The sequence below is a fragment of the Cynocephalus volans genome, chromosome 7 (assembly GCF_027409185.1).
Source record: "Cynocephalus volans isolate mCynVol1 chromosome 7, mCynVol1.pri, whole genome shotgun sequence".
Taxonomy (NCBI): Eukaryota; Metazoa; Chordata; class Mammalia; order Dermoptera; family Cynocephalidae; genus Cynocephalus; species Cynocephalus volans.
This window is the reverse complement of record NC_084466.1, coordinates 154,955,698-154,976,625: the sequence shown is the minus strand read 5'-3', so window position 1 is coordinate 154,976,625 and position 20,928 is coordinate 154,955,698. Positions and strand designations below refer to the sequence as shown.

The window sequence follows — 20,928 nt, the reverse complement described above, 5'->3', positions numbered from 1 at the left end:
ATTCAGAGCGGGCCATGCTCACTGCCTCCATCTTCCGTCCGACTCTGCTGCTCTGCTGGCTTGCTGCCCCCCAGCCAGCCCAGCCTGAGGCACTCTTCCATAGCCGGGACCACTCGGACCTGCAGCTGTCGCCCCTGCACCAGGCCAAGCCCATCGCTGACCTCCATGATGCTCAGGTAGGAGAAGGACAGAAGAACAGGATCACCCACATGCACGCACACTCATGCACACACATGCACGCACACTCATGCACGCACACTCACGCACACTCATGCACCCACATGCACGCACACTCATGCACACACATGCACGCACACTCATGCACACACATGCACAGGCCAAGGCAGAGAAGGGCCAGGCAGGCTGGTCTGGGAGGGAGCTACTCAGGCTTCCTGGGAAAAGCGGCTTCCATGGCTCTTATAGGAACGATGATGAATCCATGCTTGACAGCCCCGTGGGCCAGCCTCTAGTCAGTGATTAATGTTGCCTTGTGAATACAGACTTGAATACAGACAACAGACTTAAATGTCAAGTACCTTTCTAAATGCAAGCATGTGATATTGTAAGTGGCTAAGGCACTTTTCCGATGACATTCCTTGGCTGCCACCATGCCAGTCTCTGTGGATACAGAGACAGGAACAGGTCCCTACAAATATCCCCCACACAGCAATACTGAGGATCCTCAACAGAGCTGTCCAGGGGCTGGCATCCACCGACTTCCCTGGCCCTCTGGTGACAAGGGGAAGAGTTCTACTGGAGGAGAGGCCGTCCTAGAGAGAGTCGTGGGTGGGGCCAGGGAGTGGACCAGATGAAACCCTTGGATGCGCCCTGGACGCTGTGGTCCTGGCAGTCACCATTCGCCATCCACAGATGGTCAGGAATTCCAAGTTTGATCCCTGGCTCCAAGGACACCCTGGGAGGTGGAGGGCGGTGAGGAAGGGGAGCCGGGGCCAGGCCTGTCTCAGCTGTCAACAGGCTGCACAGCTGGGGCCTGGCCCTTAACAGCCTGGACCTGCCTCCTTCCCTCTGTGTGGACTTGAAGAAGCCCCGGGTCCTGGGACCCAACCTCTCCCAGGCCCCTTGGTCCTAGTTCCCAGCTCTCAGGACACGCCTGGCTGCAGCCTCCTGCACGGTGTGACCCCCACCCCCACCCCCGGTCTTACACGGCTTCCCGTGCCTCCCATGGCCTTGCACGTGTCCTCCAGCCCTGATCTCTCACCTCCGCCGTGGCTCCCTCCTCCTCTCGGGACACACCTGCTGGCCAGCCGGGCCCGCATGCACGGAGGCCTCGCGCCTGCCATGCTGCCCGTGGCTGGCTCGCTCCGTCCCTGCCTCTGTCCTTCTGTCTGTCTCTGTCTCTCTGTCTGTCTCTCCTCTGTCTCCGTCTCTGTCCCGCAGACGCTGAGGCAGGGCAGACTCAGGGGCGCTGGGGGACCCGGGGGACCGTGCCCTGTCCCCTGTCCCCTGACGCGGGCGCGTTCCCTCCCGCAGCGCTTCTTGTCCAGGTACGGCTGGGCCGGTGCGCCCGCGGCCGGGGGTCCCAGCCCCGAGGGGCCGCCGAAGGTCCCCGCGGGCGCCGCCCTGGCCGAGGCCGTGCGCAGGTTCCAGCGGGCGAACGCGCTGCCGGCCAGCGGGGAGCTGGATGCGGCCACGCTGGCGACCATGAACCGGCCGCGCTGTGGCGTCCCCGACACGAGCCCGCCGCCCCCGGCCGCCCGGTCGCCGCCGCCCCGGGCCCGCCCCCGGCGCTTCCTGCAAACGCTGCTGCCGCGCAGGAGGCGACAGGAGACGCCGGCCCCGGGCGCCGCCAGGGCTTTCTCCAAGAAGACCCTGAGCTGGAGGCTGGCGCGCGAGGCCCCCAGCGGCCAGCTGTCGCTGCACGAGCAGAGGGCCATCTTCACACTGGCCTTCAGAATGTGGAGCGAGGTGACGCCGCTGCACTTCCGCGAGGACCTCACCGCCCCCGGGGCCACCGTCGACATCAAGCTGGGTTTTGGGAGAGGTACGAAGGGGCAGACTTCGTGACCCGCCCTGCCCCCTCCGCAGGCCCCAGGCCACCGCGCCGTGGTGGGGCCAGTCACCTCGCCTGTCACCTGCAGAAGCCTGGCCCTACCCCCACCTCCTGGGCTTGTTCTCAGGTGACACCCGTGACAGCGGGGGCAGCGTTAAACCCTCTGTAGATGTTGCCTTATTAGAACTCACTGGGAAGGGGACGGGCTCATCACCCTGCAGAGAGCCTGGAGCGGCCCCATGGGACACTCAGGTCACCGGAGAGCTCAGTGTGCCCATCAAAGCCGCCCTGACAGGCAGGCGAGTGTGGCGCTGACCCCAGCCCACCCGTCCCTGTCCCCGGCTGCACGTGCACACCCGAGGTGTCTCCGCGGCCCATTTGTGAGCCAAGCTGCTCACGGCTGCCCTGCTGGTCTCCCCGGACTAACTTCCCAGGGGACAGCACGTGGGACACGGTTTGTTGAAAGCCCAGAGAGATGTCAGGGCTGAGATCCGGTATCCTTCTGACCCGCTCGGCCATCAGGTCTTAGGAGCCACTGGTCTGGCCAGCGCCACACTCTTACCGCACCGGCCACACTGGGGGGGACGGGTCTGTGCCTGGGTCTCACTCCCCCGGCCCTTGTCCCCCGCCAGGCCGGCACCTGGGCTGTCCTCGGGTTTTTGACGGGAGCGGGCAGGAGTTTGCACATGCCTGGCGCCTGGGAGACATTCACTTTGACGACGACGAGCACTTCACGCCTCCCAGCAGCGATGCGGGCATCAGCCTTCTCAAAGTAAGTGGCCTGGGGCTGACGGGGCAAAGGGCGTTGGTTCCCTGTGCTCTGCACCAAGCACCGCCTGCCCTCTGCGACCGAGCGGTGGGTCCCAGCGGTGCTCCAAAGCCCAGGCCAGCCAGCCCCGAGGGTTTTTGTTCCCCTTCTAGGTGGCCGTGCATGAGATTGGCCATGTCCTCGGCCTGCCTCACATCTACAGGACGGGATCCATAATGCAGCCCAATTACAGTCCGCAGGAGTCTGCGTTTGAGCTGGACTGGTCAGACAGGAAAGCAATTCAAAAGCTGTACGGTAAGACTGTGCTGGGGAGGTCGTCCCCAGAGCTCAGAGGACACTCAGTGCTCCAGCGCACAGCGGGACCCCACTCACTCCTCACTGGGAAGCTGGTCCCCAAAGAGCAAAGTTGTACAATGATGTTGCCCGAGAGTAGCTGCCCTCTCGATCCGTGATGCATTCTCTTAGTGGAAAGTGCTCACGCGGGCTGGCTGCTTAGCTCGGTTGATTGAAAGTGGTCATGCCCAGACTGTAACCACTGGGGAGAGCAAAGCACCTTCCCCATGGGCAGTCCCTCCTGTGTCCTCTCTTCCATGCACCACTTACATTGGCTGGGAGGAAAGGGGAGAACACAGTGGTCTTCTAGACACAGCTGGGCCACCCATGCCAAGCAGCCCATGAGAGCCACTGAAAGGAGTTTACTGCAGTCCCAAGGCAGAGATCTTAGCCCAGCTAGGATAAGCTTTAATCTTCATTTAATTGTTCAGACCAAAGTCCTAGTGGTTAATTAGTTAATTAAAGTAATTAATGATTTAGCATAGAAGCCCCCCAAAAGGAAAGCTATTCTTCTCTTTTCCATTTAAAGGTCCCCAACAGAGACCATCCCCATTTCTGTTCTACTCACATTCTCTTCTCCGTACCCAGCATCTTTGGGGACAACAAAGGACACGTTTATTTCCCCCACTGGAAACCCCTCGTGTGTGTGCCCAGAACCAAACTTGTTCCCCCTAGTGAAGTCAGATTGTCCATCAAAAGAGGTGTCAGCTAGCTCTCTTTAGGGTGGTCGTAACTTAGCATGCAAATTGAGACACTTTTGAGAGTGACCCAAAGCACTATGATCATGAAGCCAGAATAAGTCACGTGGGCAGGACTGTTACTGGCACCCTGGGTCCCTCCAGCTCCTTCTGCTCAGCCAACTTCCAATCTTATACGGTGTCTCGCTTTAGGGTGTTTTAATAGAAAACACCAGCTTTGCATTGGTCTCTGTTCAAGTCACACGTGAAAGCAGAACAGTTGGCTTATGCACCATGTGACAAATGGCTGGATTTTTCTTTTTGTTAAGGTTCATGTGAAGGATCATTTGATACTGCATTTGACTGGATTCACAAAGAGAGAAACCAATATGGGGAAGTGACGGTGAGATTTAGCACATATTTTTTCCGCAACAGCTGGTACTGGCTTTATGAAAATCGAAACAACAGGACACGCTACGGGGACCCTATCCAAATCCCCATTGGCTGGCATGGGATCCCCACACAGAACATAGATGCTTTCATCCACATCTGGACGTGGAGAAGAGATGAACGTTATTTTTTTAAAGGTAAAGGTTCTGAATGTATGGCTTCATTCCTCTTATTAAACAAATACATTCATAATAACTGTTCTGAGCCCCTACCAAGGAATCTAGTGGAATGCCCTTGTAACTGCTTGTTTAAATTCTGTCTGCTCCATCTGACAGAAATTAAGTTCTGTGAGCACAGGGATTGAATTGTATCCCTTGATCTTTTTAAGAAGACACTGAAGTCATTGAATGAATGAATGAGTGAACACACTTTGCTAGGCACTGAGGTGGCTGCCGAAAAAATATAAGGGCGCTGCCCTACAGAAGTCTTAATTTGGTTCCAGAGGAAAAAAATATCTTGGAAGCCTTCCAATAGAAGTATGTTTTTAAAGCATAGACCAAGCAGAAGAGGTAATCACTGCTACCTGGAATCAGATGCTGGCATCACCAGGAGTCAGGGCTTGACTTCCCAGATCTTGAGTTCCCAGAAAGGGCATCCAGAATGGTGTGTGTGCCGTGGGGAGGTGGGCATGGGTGTGAGAAAGTGGGAGCGGTCAGAGACAAGAGACAGAAGCAAAGCCTTAGAGCTGTGAGACAGCTGAGTCCATTGGGGGGACTCACCCGGGATGAGATTAGGTCAGGAAGACCGGGTTGGCCTCAAAAGCCAGGGTCAGGGGCTGGACTTCATCCAGCGGGCAGTGAAGAATCAGTGGCAATTCTGAATAGGGAAGATTGGTGTTTTGCTGGGAGGCAGAAGCTGGGGTGCTGGGGTCTGGGGTCACAGTGAGCAGGCAGGGGAGAGCAGGTCTGGCTGCTGCTTGTGCACACCCTGCCTTATGTCAAGCACTGCGTGCCCGGTTCCTGTAGGCACGCTGCCTCTGCAAAACCAAACAGCACGCAGTCCAGTCACAAACACGATGCCGTGGCTACTGCCTTTCCCTTCCCCTTCCCACCCAGAGATAAGTCATGCACACTCCCTCTGCTCGAATCCTTATAACCATTATTGTAATGTATGTAAGTAATATAAGCGTTATTACTCTAAGTTATTCAGAAAGAGTTAACAAGGCAAGAGCCAAACTGAAGGAACTTTCTATGAAAATTTTCTCGTAAAGATCCTACATATAAGTTTGGTCTTAATTTTCCTCACATCACACAAAGGAAGAATTATTTTAGTTTAGTTTCATAAAGAAATCACCTATGGCAGACTTACAGTTCAGGTCTTTCAGACTTGGAAGCACATCTGTCGGTGCTTGGAGAAGTCCCAGCTGGAGTTTAGGTTGGCACCATCCAAAGAGTCTTAATTACTGAATTAGATCATCGTGGGGACTGCTATAATACAGCTGTATTTTATTCTTGGAGCTTTAAAAACACCTTAAATTTAATTTGCTGTGAATACTTTAAATTAAAAAAAAAACATTCCAGTTAGAGTGAACTGCATCGCCAACTGGACATGTCACTTATTCTCAATGGTGAACTTTTCCAAATATATGGAATATTTGGTTGCTAAGGAATGTAACTGCTTGATGTGTTCTGTGAGCTGTGAACACAGAAGCATCTAACTCAGTGGATTTAGTCTATTGTATGCTGGCAATATGCCAAATATTCAGGATTAGGAACAGTAAGGAAAGTCTAGAATAATCCCCTACTGTTTCAGAGCGTGAAATTAGCATTTGGACTTTGAAACAAAATGGAGCAAAATTACAAAATATTACTTCATAGGATAGTGAGTAAAGTCTCGCTCGGGAGTCCTCGGGAGTCCTGGGTTGCACTCGACTCACGCTTGGCTGTCTAAATTTGGGTGAGTCATTCACACTCTCTCTACTTTCCCTATTTGTAAAATGGGGGTGTTGGTGGAACTAGATGATTCTAAAACACTAGATAAAGGTGTAATCCAACAGTAAGCATCATGATTTCTTCTGTAAAAAGAGGACTTATATCAACTAGGACAGAAAAATGATTCAGGCCAACCCATGGCTGACTAATAAATAAAATGAAGATCTCTAGAGTGTAAAGGAAGAAGAAAAAAAATTGAGAGGTGAAAAAACCACATTATATCTGTTGTTTTGTTTTGCTTTTGATGAGTCAGTATGATGATGTTCATGGGCTGGGATTCACTGTGAAAGGCAACCAACATTCTAACTGCAGCACTGGTGAACGGGAAAGAAAATGGATCGTTGGAGTCAAATCTAGAAGTAATTTAAGGCCTGGGAAAATCATTCATTAGAGTGAGGCTTCACTCAGATGCTGTAAGTCCTGCTCTCTCCTGGAATCATGGCAGAACATCACACATGACTGCCTGGAACCTTTCTTGAAAGTTGTCCTCTTTGTCATGTTCCCTGTGATTTAATATTACTAAGCCACATAAACATTTTTTGGTTGGCTCTCAGGAAATCAATATTGGAGATACGACAGTGACAAGGATCAGGCCCACACAGAAGATGAACAAGGAAAACGCTACCCCAAATCGATTTCAGAAGGATTTCCTGGCATCCCAAGTCCCCTGGACACTGCCTTTTATCACCGAAGACAGCAGTTAATTTACTTCTTCAAGGAGTCCTTTGTAAGTAGAAGCCTCTCTAAACTAGTGCTGCTTCTGCCACCCTTAACTAGACTGGTCAGATGACCAAGTGCCTAGTTAAATGCTGTTCTCACTTACTTCAGATCTATATAGCAATGGCAGATAATTACAGATGGAAAATCATTAATAACTTCAAGTCTAAAGAATTTGGTGCAGTCAGATTTACTAACCTTAGTGCTATAAATTAATCTGAAAAAAAATCAGTGATTTTCAGAAAAGCCAGTCTATCTAATTTGCTTTGCAGGTTTTTGCATTTGATGTCAACAGAAATCAAGTACTTAATTCTTATCCAAAGAAGATTACTGAAGTTTTTCCAGCAATAAAACCACAAGACCATCCTTTCAGAAGTATAGATTCAGCTTACTACTCCTATGCACACAACTCAATTTTCTTTTTCAAAGGCAATGCATACTGGAAAGTAGTTAATGACAAGGACAGACAACAGAATTCTCGTCTGCCTTCTAATGGTTTACTTCCAAAAAAGTCTATTTCAGAGAAGTGGTTTGACGTTTGTGATGTCCATACTTCCACACTGAACATGTAATGAGACAAAGAGGAAAGTGGAGATAGTCATAGGATATCTCTTACAAAAGTCTGATTTCTTTTACAAAGACAACAAACCAGATTTTAGTAGCCGAAGCAAGTATGGCTCCCTAAGTTAAAAGCCAATGGAAAAAGCATTACTTGAGTTTTTAAAATATGTGATTTAAAAATCAAATGCTCACACAAAAAATAAGACACCAAATAACTTCACTCATTTTTAAGGAAAGGCTAAAAAAAAAAAGCAAGCATCCTGAGGAACCTGTCTTTTTAACTCTTTTTCCTGCTCTCTGTGGTGCTCTGGAGCCAGGTCCCAACACTGCCCCTCCCCCCCAAACACCCCCCCCATTCTTGGGCGTTGGGAAGGCAGCTAAAGCCATGAGTCAATAAGCCACCAAGGGCATGGAGATGATTTTTAATGCACTTAAAACTGAGGGATTGACTGGGAAAGGTCACAGAATTCAATCCAAACTCCAAGTTATAACGATGTATTTTTCTAATACTTGACAGTGAACAAAAGGTTTTCACATGTATTTCTCTCCTGATCCTCACACCTCTGTCAGAGTGGCGGGACAAACACTGCTGTACAAATCTGTAGTCAAAGAAACTAAAGTTCATTAGTTGTGTCCTGCCACAAGTCAGACCCAGTGGTAGCTCCTGCCGCCTCTCCCAACTCCAGCCCCGTGCCCTTGGTACTTTGCATCCCGGGGGTGGTCTCTGGCCCTGTGGCCAGACAAGTTCTCCCGTGTGAACACACAGGCCTGTATCCCAAGTGGTCCTGAAAAGCTTTTCTGGTCTACTCTTATTCATTTAGTGCTCTCCTCTCCCTGCAAAGCAGTGAATACTTTATGACTGAAGTATACTTTATACTTTAAAGTATACTTTACATGTCTGAAGGCCAGACTACCAAAATAAAACTCTTGAAGCTAATTGGGTAACAATTTTTCCAGTATCAGGTATATCTAGGATAGGCATTATGTCCCTTCATCTTTTACATAATATGGCTCTCAGCTCTTCTTGACACAAAAATCCCAATGTCATATGTAATTATGTGAAAAAAAAATTGGGCAATGAAATTAAAAGTAGCCTCAATGATCAGGCCACAAATATCACATTTCATCTAAAGAAATGGTTAAAACAGGTTCTTTAAGGTTTAAATTAAAATCAGGTAATTACAAACAGATTTTAAAAGGATCTTTTTTTCTCTGTAGGTACTTTCATGTTATTGCCTTGACAAGAGAAGACAGCTAGAATTTATATTTTCTTGCTTAAAAACAAATTTTCCTGTTGACTGATAGGCTGTTTGGCTAAGGATAGGGGGTAGGGGACAAGATCAGCACCTCTACTGTCCCTAACTCCAGCTCATTTCTGAATTTATTAATCCAGGAGACAATATAATCAATGGAAGTGTCCAGGTTTAACTAGCAGAATAGTTTTACTCAGTGTGTGTGCCTACTGCAAAAGGCAATAGAATGATGTAATCTGGAAACGAGACAGTGCTGACTTTGTTCAATTGCTTTAGAATTTGGGCAAAACTTTAAGGGCTTCAAAGATTAATTTTTGCAAACAGATGCAGATCTGATCCAAGGACAACGCAAACCAAATAAGGGAGTGGACAAATGGCAAGAGACAATTCTGTCAAGCTATGATGGGTGTCAACTCACTGTCAATGAAAACACCTGCAAATCCTTGTGTAAAAGGAAGTGGCTTGTAAAAATTCAGCTTAAAACCAGTTTACTTTTTAATTTTTGGTGGCTGGTTGGTACGGGGATATGAACCCATGACCTTGGTGTTGTAAGGCTGCACTCTAACCAACTGAGCTAACCAAAACCAGTTTATTCCAGACAATTTTCTAGCATAGTTCCTCTTCCTTCATAGACGTGTAGCTGGTGTGGGAGGGGCAGCATCTGCACAGGGCACATCAGCTGTCTGGAGGCCTCAAGGAACCAGTAGCACCTCTTCCTGCGCTCAGGCCCAGGCCCAGGCCGCAGCCTTGTCTACAACAGTGTCATGAACAGGAATCCAGACCCTCACGCTGGCACGACTGAGTCTGTTTGACTTACATGTTATATACTATCCTTCTTGAAATTGAGAGTATTAATTATGAAAGAGAAACAGCCTTGTACACTGTAGGCACTGAAAACAGTATGTTTGTATGCAACTGGACAAGATCCACAAAGCAGCAGCAATAAGTAAAATATTCTAGAGAGAATTTAGTGGATGGCAGAATTTTAATGTTTTGATCCTTACTTTGTAAAGTTTATTAATTAAACTGAGTTCAAATCAAAACTCAGTGTGAAAAATGCAAAATGGAAAAATACAAAGACATTTTTAAAAATAAATAATTTATTCAAAATAGTTTTCTTGCCTTATTCACATTTTCAAGTTTAAAATGAAAAAAGGGTAGTACCTATTCTTGACCAACTATCATATAAAGTCAAAGAAAAGTGAGTCCCTTCAGAACGTGCATTAAATAAAGAGAACTGCACAATGGCTAGTCTTTGAAAATCCTGCACTGAAGCTTAAAAAGGGCACGCTTTTTTTCTGTGCAATGTAGGAGACGTTGTAGATGTACTAGAAATTCTTAAACCCATTTGAACTATAAAATCATTTGGATAAAAGTTCTCTTGACCAAAGTAACATTTTATCCAAAATAATCGCATCTTAAACCCGTGTAGCTTAACATACTTCAAAAATATTTAGAAGTGTAACTGCATCACAGCAAGTCTATTAATACTGCGGTACTATGTACTTCTCAAAGAAACAGATGCTGAAAGCTTTAAGTTTGACGGATTTCAGCACTTCAAATGAAGCCAAAGAACTCAACCATAATTTATCTGTTGTGGGCAAGGATAACCTTGTAATTCGACTGCTGCACCTATTTTAAGTGGATATTTCCCTCACATTTAATGACACGAAGCACCAAACGGACACACCAGCTCCCGTGTTCAGAAGGCACTGACAGTGCGTCTGCAGACACAGGTGTGCACAAGTCACTGCACGGCGCCACCACTCGCCCTGCTGCCGGGAGCAAGCTGGTCCAGCAAACGGATGATGACATCGACTCTTTCCAAAAGCGCTGCACTTTTGTTCGCAGTCGCTCTCAAAAGCTGGGAGTAAATCTGCTTGTTGGTTTTGAGGACTACGTCTTCTTCAATGTTACTGCTGAGGTTTAAAAAAAAAAAGAAGACACATGAACAGAACAGTGGTGCCCACCAACAGTTCAAATGGAGCCAGAAAAACAAGCAGCATCAGCCCAGCTGTCACTTCTCACAGAGAAGCATGTATTCCATTAATGCCTATTCCATACCTACCTCCTTCTATCTATTCCTTGTGGACCTGTTTTTAGCATTTATTTCAATACATCAATTAAAACCAATGTTCATTCCTTTTATAAATATTTGAGTTCCTGCCATGTACCAGGAACTGCTCTCGGCAGTGAACAAAATAGACAAAAGAATCCCTGCCTTCATGGATCTGCAGTCTACTGAGGTAAGAGTTGGTGGAGGGGACAGGGGAAGACATACAGTAAACAACTAAGAAAATGGAGTGTCAGGTGATACACACCATGAAGAAAATACAGTGGAGATAGGCTCGGGCATAGGGGAAGGTACACAGCATTTCCTCTCTTCTTCAAGCCCAGCCTAAAAACCTCCTACGGTGCTAACAAGCCCATGTCTAAACTGGCAGCTGGGCTGCTATCTCCAGAGCTAGAAGCACCTAGGACTTTAAGCACAGTCTCCTGACTTACAGGCACTGCTGCACCTCAACTGACTCTAAAAATGTCAGTGTAGCTTCTGTGTGAAGAATGTCCCTCTGCTGCAGAGTACCAGATAGTACTCCATTTTAAAACTGCTTCCGTTTACAGTTTGCTGTGTAATTTACCCCTTATGATGGATCAATGCATTATATTTATGTTACTATTGGAAAGACTAGTAATTACATGGCAGTTCATTACTAGAATCCTTTTGAATGAGTCCAGAAGTAACACAGACCCCTGGCTCACACAAACAGGTAACAGGTGATGTGACCCCTCACAATGTGCATGGCCATGTCTAAGCCCCATAGCAAGCCTGTCCCCTCAGAGGGCAAGGAATAGTATGCTTATTTTACAGATGTAAAAGCTAAGGATCAGAGGGTTAATAATTTGGGTCAAGGTCAAAATATATTTTCTTATTCCAAATGCTATGCTCTTTTCTCCTCTATGGCATGCAAATTCTCTCTCTTCGCCCAAGTGCCCTTCAAGTCAGGCCTGCCGGAGAGCACCCCAGTGCAGAGCTCCCCCTCCACCAGGCCAGGGCTCCAGCTGTAAAGAATCCCCTTTTCTTCTGTTCTTGGCTCCATTCATCTCTTCTCCATGGGACCCACCTTCCCATCTGATGGCTGGCCTAAACACTCTCGAATAGGGATTATAGTTCAATGAAACTATTGATGAAAATGCATTAAGGAAGGCATGATTTGTATAAGAGCAAATGAACTCTTAATCCAAAAAGGAAAAAAAAAAAACAAAAAAACCCCACAACCTAACAAACAAAACTAGCAATTCTAGCAGGACAATGCCACTGCAGTTGTCTTATAATGAAGTGCCTGCATAATCTGAAAATAAAAATGATTTACTTTAACAGACTGAATGCATCTTAATTTTCTTAGATTTCGCTGTAATTCTATAGGAATCTAAGAAAATTAAGAATTTGATTATTCAGTCCAACTTTTTTTTTTTTGGCCTGGAGTGGTAGAAACAGAAAAAGCAGTCAAGACAAAACAAATTCATTAACATTTCCTTTTTTTTAAGGTCTCATTTTGATTTTCCTTTATTCCAGAAGGGAATATCCATTGATTCATGGTAAAATAACTAGGCTTGCGGCAGAGGATGTTTTCCTCTTAACAATAAAATTATAGATGTTTTCATTTGCACATCAGTGGAATAGTCATTGACTTAGTATCCAATATTTTTGTTTTGACCTGTCACCATATATATTGTATTAACATAATACCACATTTAATAGTCTTTTATGTAATAAACCTTGAAAAATCAACACAAATTAGCTAAATGGGACTTTATGCATCATGCATGAAAACTTTACATTAAAATCTCTTTCAACAGAGTATTATCAGTAAACTGAAAAACTGGAAAGCTAGAAAACCCTCTACTAAAATAAAAATTACTTAGGTCATGCATATGACTTACAATTCTAAAAGACATAATAACACTGAAACTATTACTTGTCAGTCAATTACTCGAACCACTGATTTGTGAAAATTAATGAATTACTACTGTTTCTCAAATATCATATATTTATATTGCCACCTTGTGGAAACCAATACAAAATTTTAAAATTTACCCACTGTTAAGCAGGAAAAGCCATGAGTTCCTTTGAACTGTGTATTACTACATGCACTATCTGCTTTGCCTTTTGGTTCTTTAGAAAAATGAACATATCTGCTAAATTTAAGCAAACACATCCCCATACCTTGCTGTGTCCTAGAACCAGGATATGGTGTAAACACCAGAACCAGGATGTGGAGTAGACATTGAGGATTAACAACAATGAGATGACAGTGTACTAACACTGAGATTTCCTCACCACATAAGAGCTCTCCTTAGGCTATAGAGAATTATTCAACAGCAATTATTGGAGGGACGTAGAGTTAGAAAAAGTGTCATACCCACCATTACAAGAACATCAACAGGAGGGCAAACTAAAAGGTCATGGCTTTTCTCAAACTCATGAGGGCAACCAACTAGTCAAATCCCAGGAGACAAGCTGATATATAGAGAAATGGGTGGTACTTCCTTAACTGGGGCAGATGCAGCCAGACACTGGTAAGAATTTAGCTAAAATACTTGAGTTGGTAGTGCGTGTGAAGGCGGGTGAAGGAGTGAGGACCTTGGGAGTTGCATGTACTAGAGGAGCTAACATCTCGCTGCAGGCTTTTCTCCAAGGATACCACCAGGTGCTCACTTAAAAGACCAGCGAGGGTCTTGAGAAAGTGACCCTACCCTGCTGGCATAGACCTGGGGAAGGGGAAGGGCAGGTGCTGTGGAGGGGCAGGCAGCCCCACCAGGACTCTTCTCCCCTATGAAACAAAACCTTAGCGAGCGCGGAGGGAATGAACTCTTTCAACCCTCGGCACAGGTGAAAGTCAATGAAGACAGGAGAATGGAACAGAAAAAAACACTCTACCTGGGGGAGGGGCAGGGGCAGCGGAAAGGCTGCAGCTTTGGGACTCAGGGACACAGTGCCTGCTTAAGATGGAAGCTTACTCAAAACACATGAGAAGTTCTGTCCAACTCCCCCCCTCCCCTGCTAAACAGGCTAAGAAGCAACCAAGGACAAGTGACAGTGGAATATGGCTGGCAGAGCTGTACAAGTGTCAAGACAGATGCTCCCTGGGGTGCTGCTCAAAGGGAAGACCTGAATGGGAAGGTGGAGCAGACATGAAGAACCATGGGCTCAGAGCCACCCACCCTAAACCAAGGTGACGCTAGGAGAACTTGAAGCCTGTGGGGCACAGAAAGTAACCACCACAACAAAAATATCTCAACTCCAGGATAGAAAAATGAACTCAACTCCCCACACTAAAGACCTAGCAGGGGAAAGGTGTAAAAACTTTCCAGGCAAAAAAAGAGAAAAGATTTCCCTCAGTTTCTTCTGTCCTATATGACATGTCCAGTTTTCAACAATTATGAGATGTATGAAAGGCAAGGAAAGAACAATGCACTGCTAAGAGACAAAGAATCAATAGAACCAGAGTAAGGATATGACATAGATGCTGGAACTATAACAAAGGGGATTTAAAAGGACTACAATTTATATGTTAAAGGCTCTAATGAAAAACGTGGACACCATGAAAAATCAGATTGGTAATTTTAGCAGAGATGGAAACTATAAGAAAAACCTAATTGAAATGCCAGAAATGAGAAACAGTAACAGAAATAAAGAATGCCTTTAAAAAGTTCAACTGTAGATGACACAAAACAAAGAACCAGTGAACTTGAAGACAGATCAGTAGAAATTACCCAAACTAAATCACAAAAAGAAAAAAGGGCATAAAAAACAGAATTGAACAGCTGTGTAACAAAATCAAACAGTCTAACATAGGTATAACTGGAACCATAGAAAAAGAAGAGAAAACGGAGAAGAGTGGTGCAGACAGAAAGGAAGCTAGAGAAAAAAAAAGACACATTACATACAGATGAACAAAGGTAAGAACCACAGCAGGCTTCTGGTTACAAAACACACCAGCCAGAAGACAGCAGACTAACATCTTTAAAATTCTGAAAGAAAAAGAATGTCAACCCAGAATTCCATACCCTGTAAAAAGATCATCCAAAGCTGAAGGAGGAATAAAGTCTGTAAGACTATCAAAAAGACAGAATTCACTGCCAGCAGAACTGCACTACAAAAAATGTCAAAAAGAAGTTTATCTGGCAGAAGTAAATGATGCTGGACAGAAAATGGTACCTATACAAAGAGGTAAAGAGCAATGGACATGGAATAAATAAATGAATTTCCTTGTTCTCTTTACTTTTAGTTGCTTTAAAAGATAACTGTCTAAAGCAAAAACTAGTAGCAGTGTATTCTATGTTTACAACCTACATAAAAGTAAAATGTACGACACCAATAGCATAAATGATAGGAGAGGAACTGGGAGGATACTGTTTTAAGGTCCTTACAGTAATGTGAAGCAGAATATTATTTTGAAGGTGGCCTCTGATTGATTATAGAGGTATACTATAAACCCCTAATTCAACCACTAAAATAATTAAAAACTAGTATAAATAATAAATCAATAGTGAAATAAAATGAAATCATAGACAATGTTCAATTAATCCAAGAAGGCAGAAAAAGAGAAAAAAAGAAAAAAAAAAATGGAAAAGCTAAGATAATATATCTTAATCCAACTACATCAATAATCACATTAAATGTAAATGTCAAAAGACATCAATTATAAGACTGGATTAAAAAAGCGGGACCCAACTATATGCTATTGATAAGAAATTCACTTTTAATACAAAAGACACAGATGGAAAAAGATATTAACCAAAAGAAAGCTGAGTAGCTATATTAATATCAAAGAGGGACATAACATAGTGGCACGGGGGTCACTTCTCCAAGACATAACAATCCTAAATGTGGATGCACCTAACAGAGCTTCAAAAATACATAGAACAAAACTGATAGAGCTGAAGGCAGAAATAGATAAAGTCACAATTGTAAGCAGAGACTTCACTCCTCTCTCAGTAAATTGACAAAACAAGTAGAAAGTCAGTGAGAATACAGAAGACCTGAATGATACTATGAACCTACTTACCTACTTACAGAAATATCTCTAGAAAGTCTCAATATTTAGAAATTAAACAGCACACTCCTAAATAACAAATGAGTCACAGAAGTCATCTCTGGGGATATCAAAACTATTTTGAAAGGAATGAAAAAAATATATAACAGCAAAATTTGTTAGATGTAGCTAAAGCAGAATATATAAATTCTTATATTAAAAAAGAAAAAAGGTCTACAATCAGTAATCTAAGCTTCTACCTTAAAAAACTAGAAAAGAGCAAATTAAGCCCAAAACAAGCAGAATGAAGGAAATAAAGATTAAGTGCAGAAATCAATGACATTTAAAACAGAAAAACAATGGAGGAATTGTGTCAGTCAAGCCAAAAGCTGGTTCTTTGGAAATATCAATAAAATCAATAAACTTCTACCTAGACTGACAAAAAAAAAAAGAAAGAAGACACAAATTACCAATATCAGGACTGAAAGAAGGGCTATCACCACAACCCCTGGAGACATTAAAAGGATAATAAGGGAATACTGTGAACCTCTATGTTCTACAATTTAGATGAAATGAACCTTCATTCATTCAAGAAAAAGACAACCTGAATAGTACTATATCTATGACAAGAAATTGAATTCATTGTTTTAAAAACTTCCAACAAAGTAGACTCCAGATGAAGATGGTTTTACTGGTAAATTCTAATAAATGTTTAAGGAAGAAATAATATCTACTCTACCCAATCTCTTTCAGAAAATAGGAGAGAGAACACTAGCCAACTGGCCTTATGAGGCCAGCACTGCTCTAATACCAACTAGACAAAGTCATTACAAGAAAAGCAAACTGTAGACCAATATACCCCTTGTACAGACAGAAAAATCCTCAACAATCCTCAAATTGAATCCAGTAATATATAAAAAGAATAATACATCACAACATATTGGGCTTTGTTCCAGAATACAAAGCTGGTTTACATTTGAAGAGTAAGCTGGCTGGTTAGCTCACTCACTTGGTTACAGCGTGCTGTTATAACACCAAAGTCAAGGGTTCGGATCCCCATACTGGCCAGTCACCAAAACAATACAAAACAAAACAAAAAGCCAAAAAAAAAAAAAAAAAAAAATTGAAGAGTAAATATAATCAACCATTATATTAGTCCGCTTCTGTTGTTTATAACAAAATAGCTGGAACTGGGTATTTTATAAAGAAAACAAAATTTATTGCTTACAGCTTTGGAGGCTGTAAAGTCCAAAGTCTAGGGAACACATCTGGTGAGGGTCTTGGCAGTGATGACAGCGACCCAGGCATTCCACATGGCAGAATATGGCAGAGCAGAGAGACTAACCTCTCATGTGCCCTCCTTTTAAAGCCCTAAGAACCACGCCCCTGACCATTATTAATCCATTCACTACAGCATGGTCCTACAATCAAATCACTTCTTCTAGACCCATCTTTTTTTCTTTTTTTAAAAGATGACTGGTAAGGTAACGCTTGACTTGGTGTCGTCAGCACCACACTCTCCCAAGTGAGCTAACTGGCCATCCCCATATAGGGATCCAAACCCATGGTCTTGGTGTTATCAACACCACACTTTCCCAAGTGAGCCACAGACCGGCCCCCCAAGACCCATCTTTCAATTACCATAATAGGATTTCCCACCTTCAACAGTTACAGTGGGGATCAAGCTTCTAATATATGAACTTTGGGGACACAAATCAATCAATCCAAAGCAACCATATTAACAGACTAAAGAGGGAAAACCATATGGTCATCTCAATAAATGTGGCAAAAGTGTGTGACAAAAATTCAACATCCATTCATGACGAAAACTCTCAGCAAACTAGGAATAGAAAGGAACATCTCCAGGGCCAGCCTGTGGCTCACTCGGGAGAGTGCGGTGCTGATAACACCAAGGCCCCGGGTTCGGATCCCATATAGGGATGGCCGGTTCGCTCACTGGCTGAGCGTGGTGCTGACAACACCAAGTCAAGGGTTAAGATCCCCTTACCGGTCATCTTTTAGAAAAAAAAAAGAAAGGAACATCTCCAACTTGATAAAGGCATCTATGAAAGCGCCACAGCTGATGTTATACTTAACGGTAAAAGTCCTCATGCTTTCTCCCTGAAATCCTACAGAATTGGGGATGAGTGAGGGGTTGACTACAAAGGGGCAGCAGGAGGAAACTGAACTATTAGAACAGTTTTTGGAGAGATGGAACTGTTTTGTCTCCTGTGGTAGGAGACACACATCTGTATGCATTTGTCAAAGCTGGAAAAACTATACACTACAACGTGAATTTCACTGTATACAAATTAAAACAAAAAAGAGACAAAAATCTACACCCTAAAATATAGATAGGTCAAATATGCATAATATACCTGATAACAATGGATATATTAGGATGATTTTCTTTTTTTTTTCTTTTCAAATTTTGTAGTAGGGCCAGATTGTACTTATATTTAAAAAGAGAAAGGCATATTATTTATGTCACTTTCCTGATCTAGTACTTACTACTAGAATTTTAAATTTAATTAATTAATGCCAAAATAATAACCCTAGCAAAACAATGTAACTATGGAAGATGATACAGATATATGAGAACATTTTTTGCTGAGGTCCTTTTTTTCTCTTCACTAACCTCTTCGACTTTAGACAGACTTGAATGCTCTGCCATCTACTTATCACACTGCACTTGGCCCTGAGTCTCAGCCACAGTCCAGACTTCTCATTACAAACCATGCTCAGAAGTGTTAATAGAAACATTTAAGATCGTCAGGCCAGGGTCATTCATTTCTCTCTGTGAAAATATTACAAACAATGGGGTATTTACCCTTAGGCAGCAAGGTTTCTGTATCTATAACTGTAATATGTAGTAGCCCACATGGAGATAATTCTCACCTAATTTGACAAGTCAAGAAGGAACACCACTTAAAAGCCTGGATTATCCACATAAAAGGAAAGAAAGAATACAAATTACTTTTTATACAATGTCAGTACAGATTATTTATACTCTTTTCACAGGTAAAGTCCTGGGAAAGAATTTTCCACAAATAATCATTTAATTTACCTTGTTTTCTTTTTAGTTGAAGAAAGGAGTTTGATGGACTGAAGGAGAAGAAATGACAACCGAGACTCAAATATACTGAGGAGTTTTATCACTTCTTCTCGATTAAGACCAGAAGAATCAGCAGCTGCAGCAGTCTCACCAGTCTTATGCTAAAAACAACAAAAAGGTATTTTACCTAAGCTACCCAACTGTAGTTTCATACTAAAATGATGGAACTACAGTCTCATCAATGTAATAAGCTTTTTAACGAAAAACAAAACAAAAAGCACAGCTTACATCATCTTTACAGACTAAAATACATAATACAAATATCTCACACCTAATAGGCACTTACATAGAAGAAATTAATTCTGAATGAAAATCTCCTGACTTCCCAACATCAGATGCTAAAGGAGCAACATGGAAACGGCTACCATACAGGATCTGACCAAACAGGCCTAGGAAAGTAATAGGTGGATAGACCACAGGGACATAGGGAAGCTTTCAGCAACAGTAGAAGGAAGCACGAATGCTGGAATGTCCAGAAAACTAGAAATTACTTACGGAAGAGCCTGCTTAAGCCTATTCACCATTTAACTGCTTCAAGGCAGTTTCGTGGAAATTATAAAAGAGGGCATAGGCCTTTTCTTTCTCTGAAAAACAAAATAAAACCCCAAAACACACACACACACACACACACAAATAACAGCTTCATAACCTGCTAACCTATGCCTCGCTAAACATGGTCTATGGGCCTTTGTTTAAGCATATTCTTAAAGAAAAACTTTTAAAATATAACAGATATAATTGCAAATTAATAATTCTACCAAGCAAACATAACAAATTGCTGTTAATGTGTTTTCATGCAGAGCATATACACACAAAATATATATTCATACACACATATACATAAACACACGCCATACACAAAATAAACACATAAACACATTATATACACAAAAAATACAGTTAATGATTTTTCCATTTACCTGGTCAAATTCCTCTACAAGCTCCTTCCGGATGAGCTGGAATGCATGTTCAGTTCTCGTCATTATATCAAGAGCCCCCGATAGTGTTTTCAATTTTCCAACATTGCTATTCTGGCCTAAAGAATTAAACACAAATTATCATTCCTTTAAATGTAAATCTAGAAACCCATCCAATGTTCGTGTATTAATGAAAATTCTGATTTTCATATGCTGTAAAGGTAGCTCATGAGAATCCCAACAAATCTTCTAAATCCAACTTCTGTTTAATAATTTTCCCTTGAGAAAAATACTAAGTCTAGAAAAAGCAATAAATAAGTTTTCCTGCTTCACCATTTCGTTTTATCAAGGTAAGAACACAATCTGTTCGGAATAGGAGCCAATATCTAAAGCATTAGATGAAAGGGGACTAGGGGAGAGGAGTCTGTGGTTCAAAGGCCACCCCTATATTTACCTGATGTGTGATGTTGGTCAAGTCACTTAAGCACTTAGTATCAGTTATCCTATCTGTAAAATAAGTATATCACCTTTCTGTTAAAAGGCAGGAAGTCAAACCAGATGAACAAGGTTTTATTTCATTCCAGAACTTTATGAATAAAACTTTTCTACAGCTATCGGATATTACAAAGCATTTTTACTCCTGCTCTCCTGGAGGTTACATTCAATTGTGTGTGTAGTCCTGTGTAGTGGTGTGTAGTGGAGGAATAATCTTGTCCAAACAGAGGTCTGGCCTTTGGTCTTGGCTCCCAGAAGGTGATCTCTAAGCCCTTGGAATGTCCTGCCTAATAAGAGTGTCTGTTTACCTGGGGGACCTAGATAGTCTAACAATGTGATTTATTGTGGGGCTTTTGGGCCCCATGTTTAACAGCTCGACCTCCAGAGGGACTGGAGATTGGGTCAGTCATGTAGCAGTCAACCATGTCTGTGACCAAGTCCCCCCAAAAAACTCTGGACACCAAGACTTGGGTGAGCTTCTGTGGTTGGCAATACTCTGTGCATACTGTCATATGTCATAGCTGGAGAGAGTCAGTGCTATCTATGACTCTACTGGGAGAGGACAGCTGGAAGTTTCGTGCTTAACTCTCCTGGACTCTGTCTCACACGCCCCTTCTCTTGGCTGATTTTAACGCACATCCTTTCACTGTAATAAACCATAA

General features: G+C 43.3%; 2 protein-coding genes across 7 annotated transcripts in view; one reads left to right on the top strand and one right to left on the bottom strand.

Annotated features, from left to right (window-relative positions):
* The first annotated feature begins 14 nt into the window (after positions 1–14).
* On the top strand, positions 15–7,460 carry MMP21 (matrix metallopeptidase 21). The gene is made up of 7 exons (XM_063103520.1): positions 15–176; positions 1,492–2,002; positions 2,644–2,783; positions 2,933–3,074; positions 4,120–4,377; positions 6,726–6,898; positions 7,161–7,460. The coding sequence occupies exons 1-7, from the start codon at positions 15–17 to the stop codon at positions 7,458–7,460; spliced, it is 1,686 nt and encodes a 561-aa protein (XP_062959590.1).
* Positions 7,461–9,784: 2,324 nt separating this feature from the next.
* EDRF1 (erythroid differentiation regulatory factor 1) overlaps positions 9,785–20,928 on the bottom strand; it is a 41,206-nt gene continuing 30,062 nt past the window's right edge. For 4 of the 6 annotated variants that reach the window (XM_063102035.1, XM_063102038.1, XM_063102037.1 and 1 more), the window contains 3 exons: positions 19,775–19,890; positions 18,807–18,955; positions 9,785–10,621 (listed from right to left, as the gene is read on the bottom strand). In XM_063102035.1, coding sequence (XP_062958105.1) covers positions 10,450–10,621; positions 18,807–18,955; positions 19,775–19,890 — 437 coding nt within the window. In that variant the 3' untranslated portion in view covers positions 9,785–10,449. The remainder of the gene's footprint in view (positions 10,622–18,806; positions 18,956–19,774; positions 19,891–20,928) is intronic. The other 2 variants (XM_063102036.1, XM_063102040.1) reach the window with 1 other exon arrangement.

Excerpts from the sequence above, each read along its gene's own strand:
- MMP21 (XM_063103520.1), top strand. The coding sequence starts at position 15 with ATGCTCACTGCCTCCATCTTCCGTCCGACTCTGCTGCTCTGCTGGCTT. Across the intron at positions 2,784-2,932 it reads CGGGCATCAGCCTTCTCAAA|GTGGCCGTGCATGAGATTGG; the intron begins GTAAGTGGCCTG and ends TTCCCCTTCTAG. Across the intron at positions 6,899-7,160 it reads ACTTCTTCAAGGAGTCCTTT|GTTTTTGCATTTGATGTCAA; the intron begins GTAAGTAGAAGC and ends TTTGCTTTGCAG.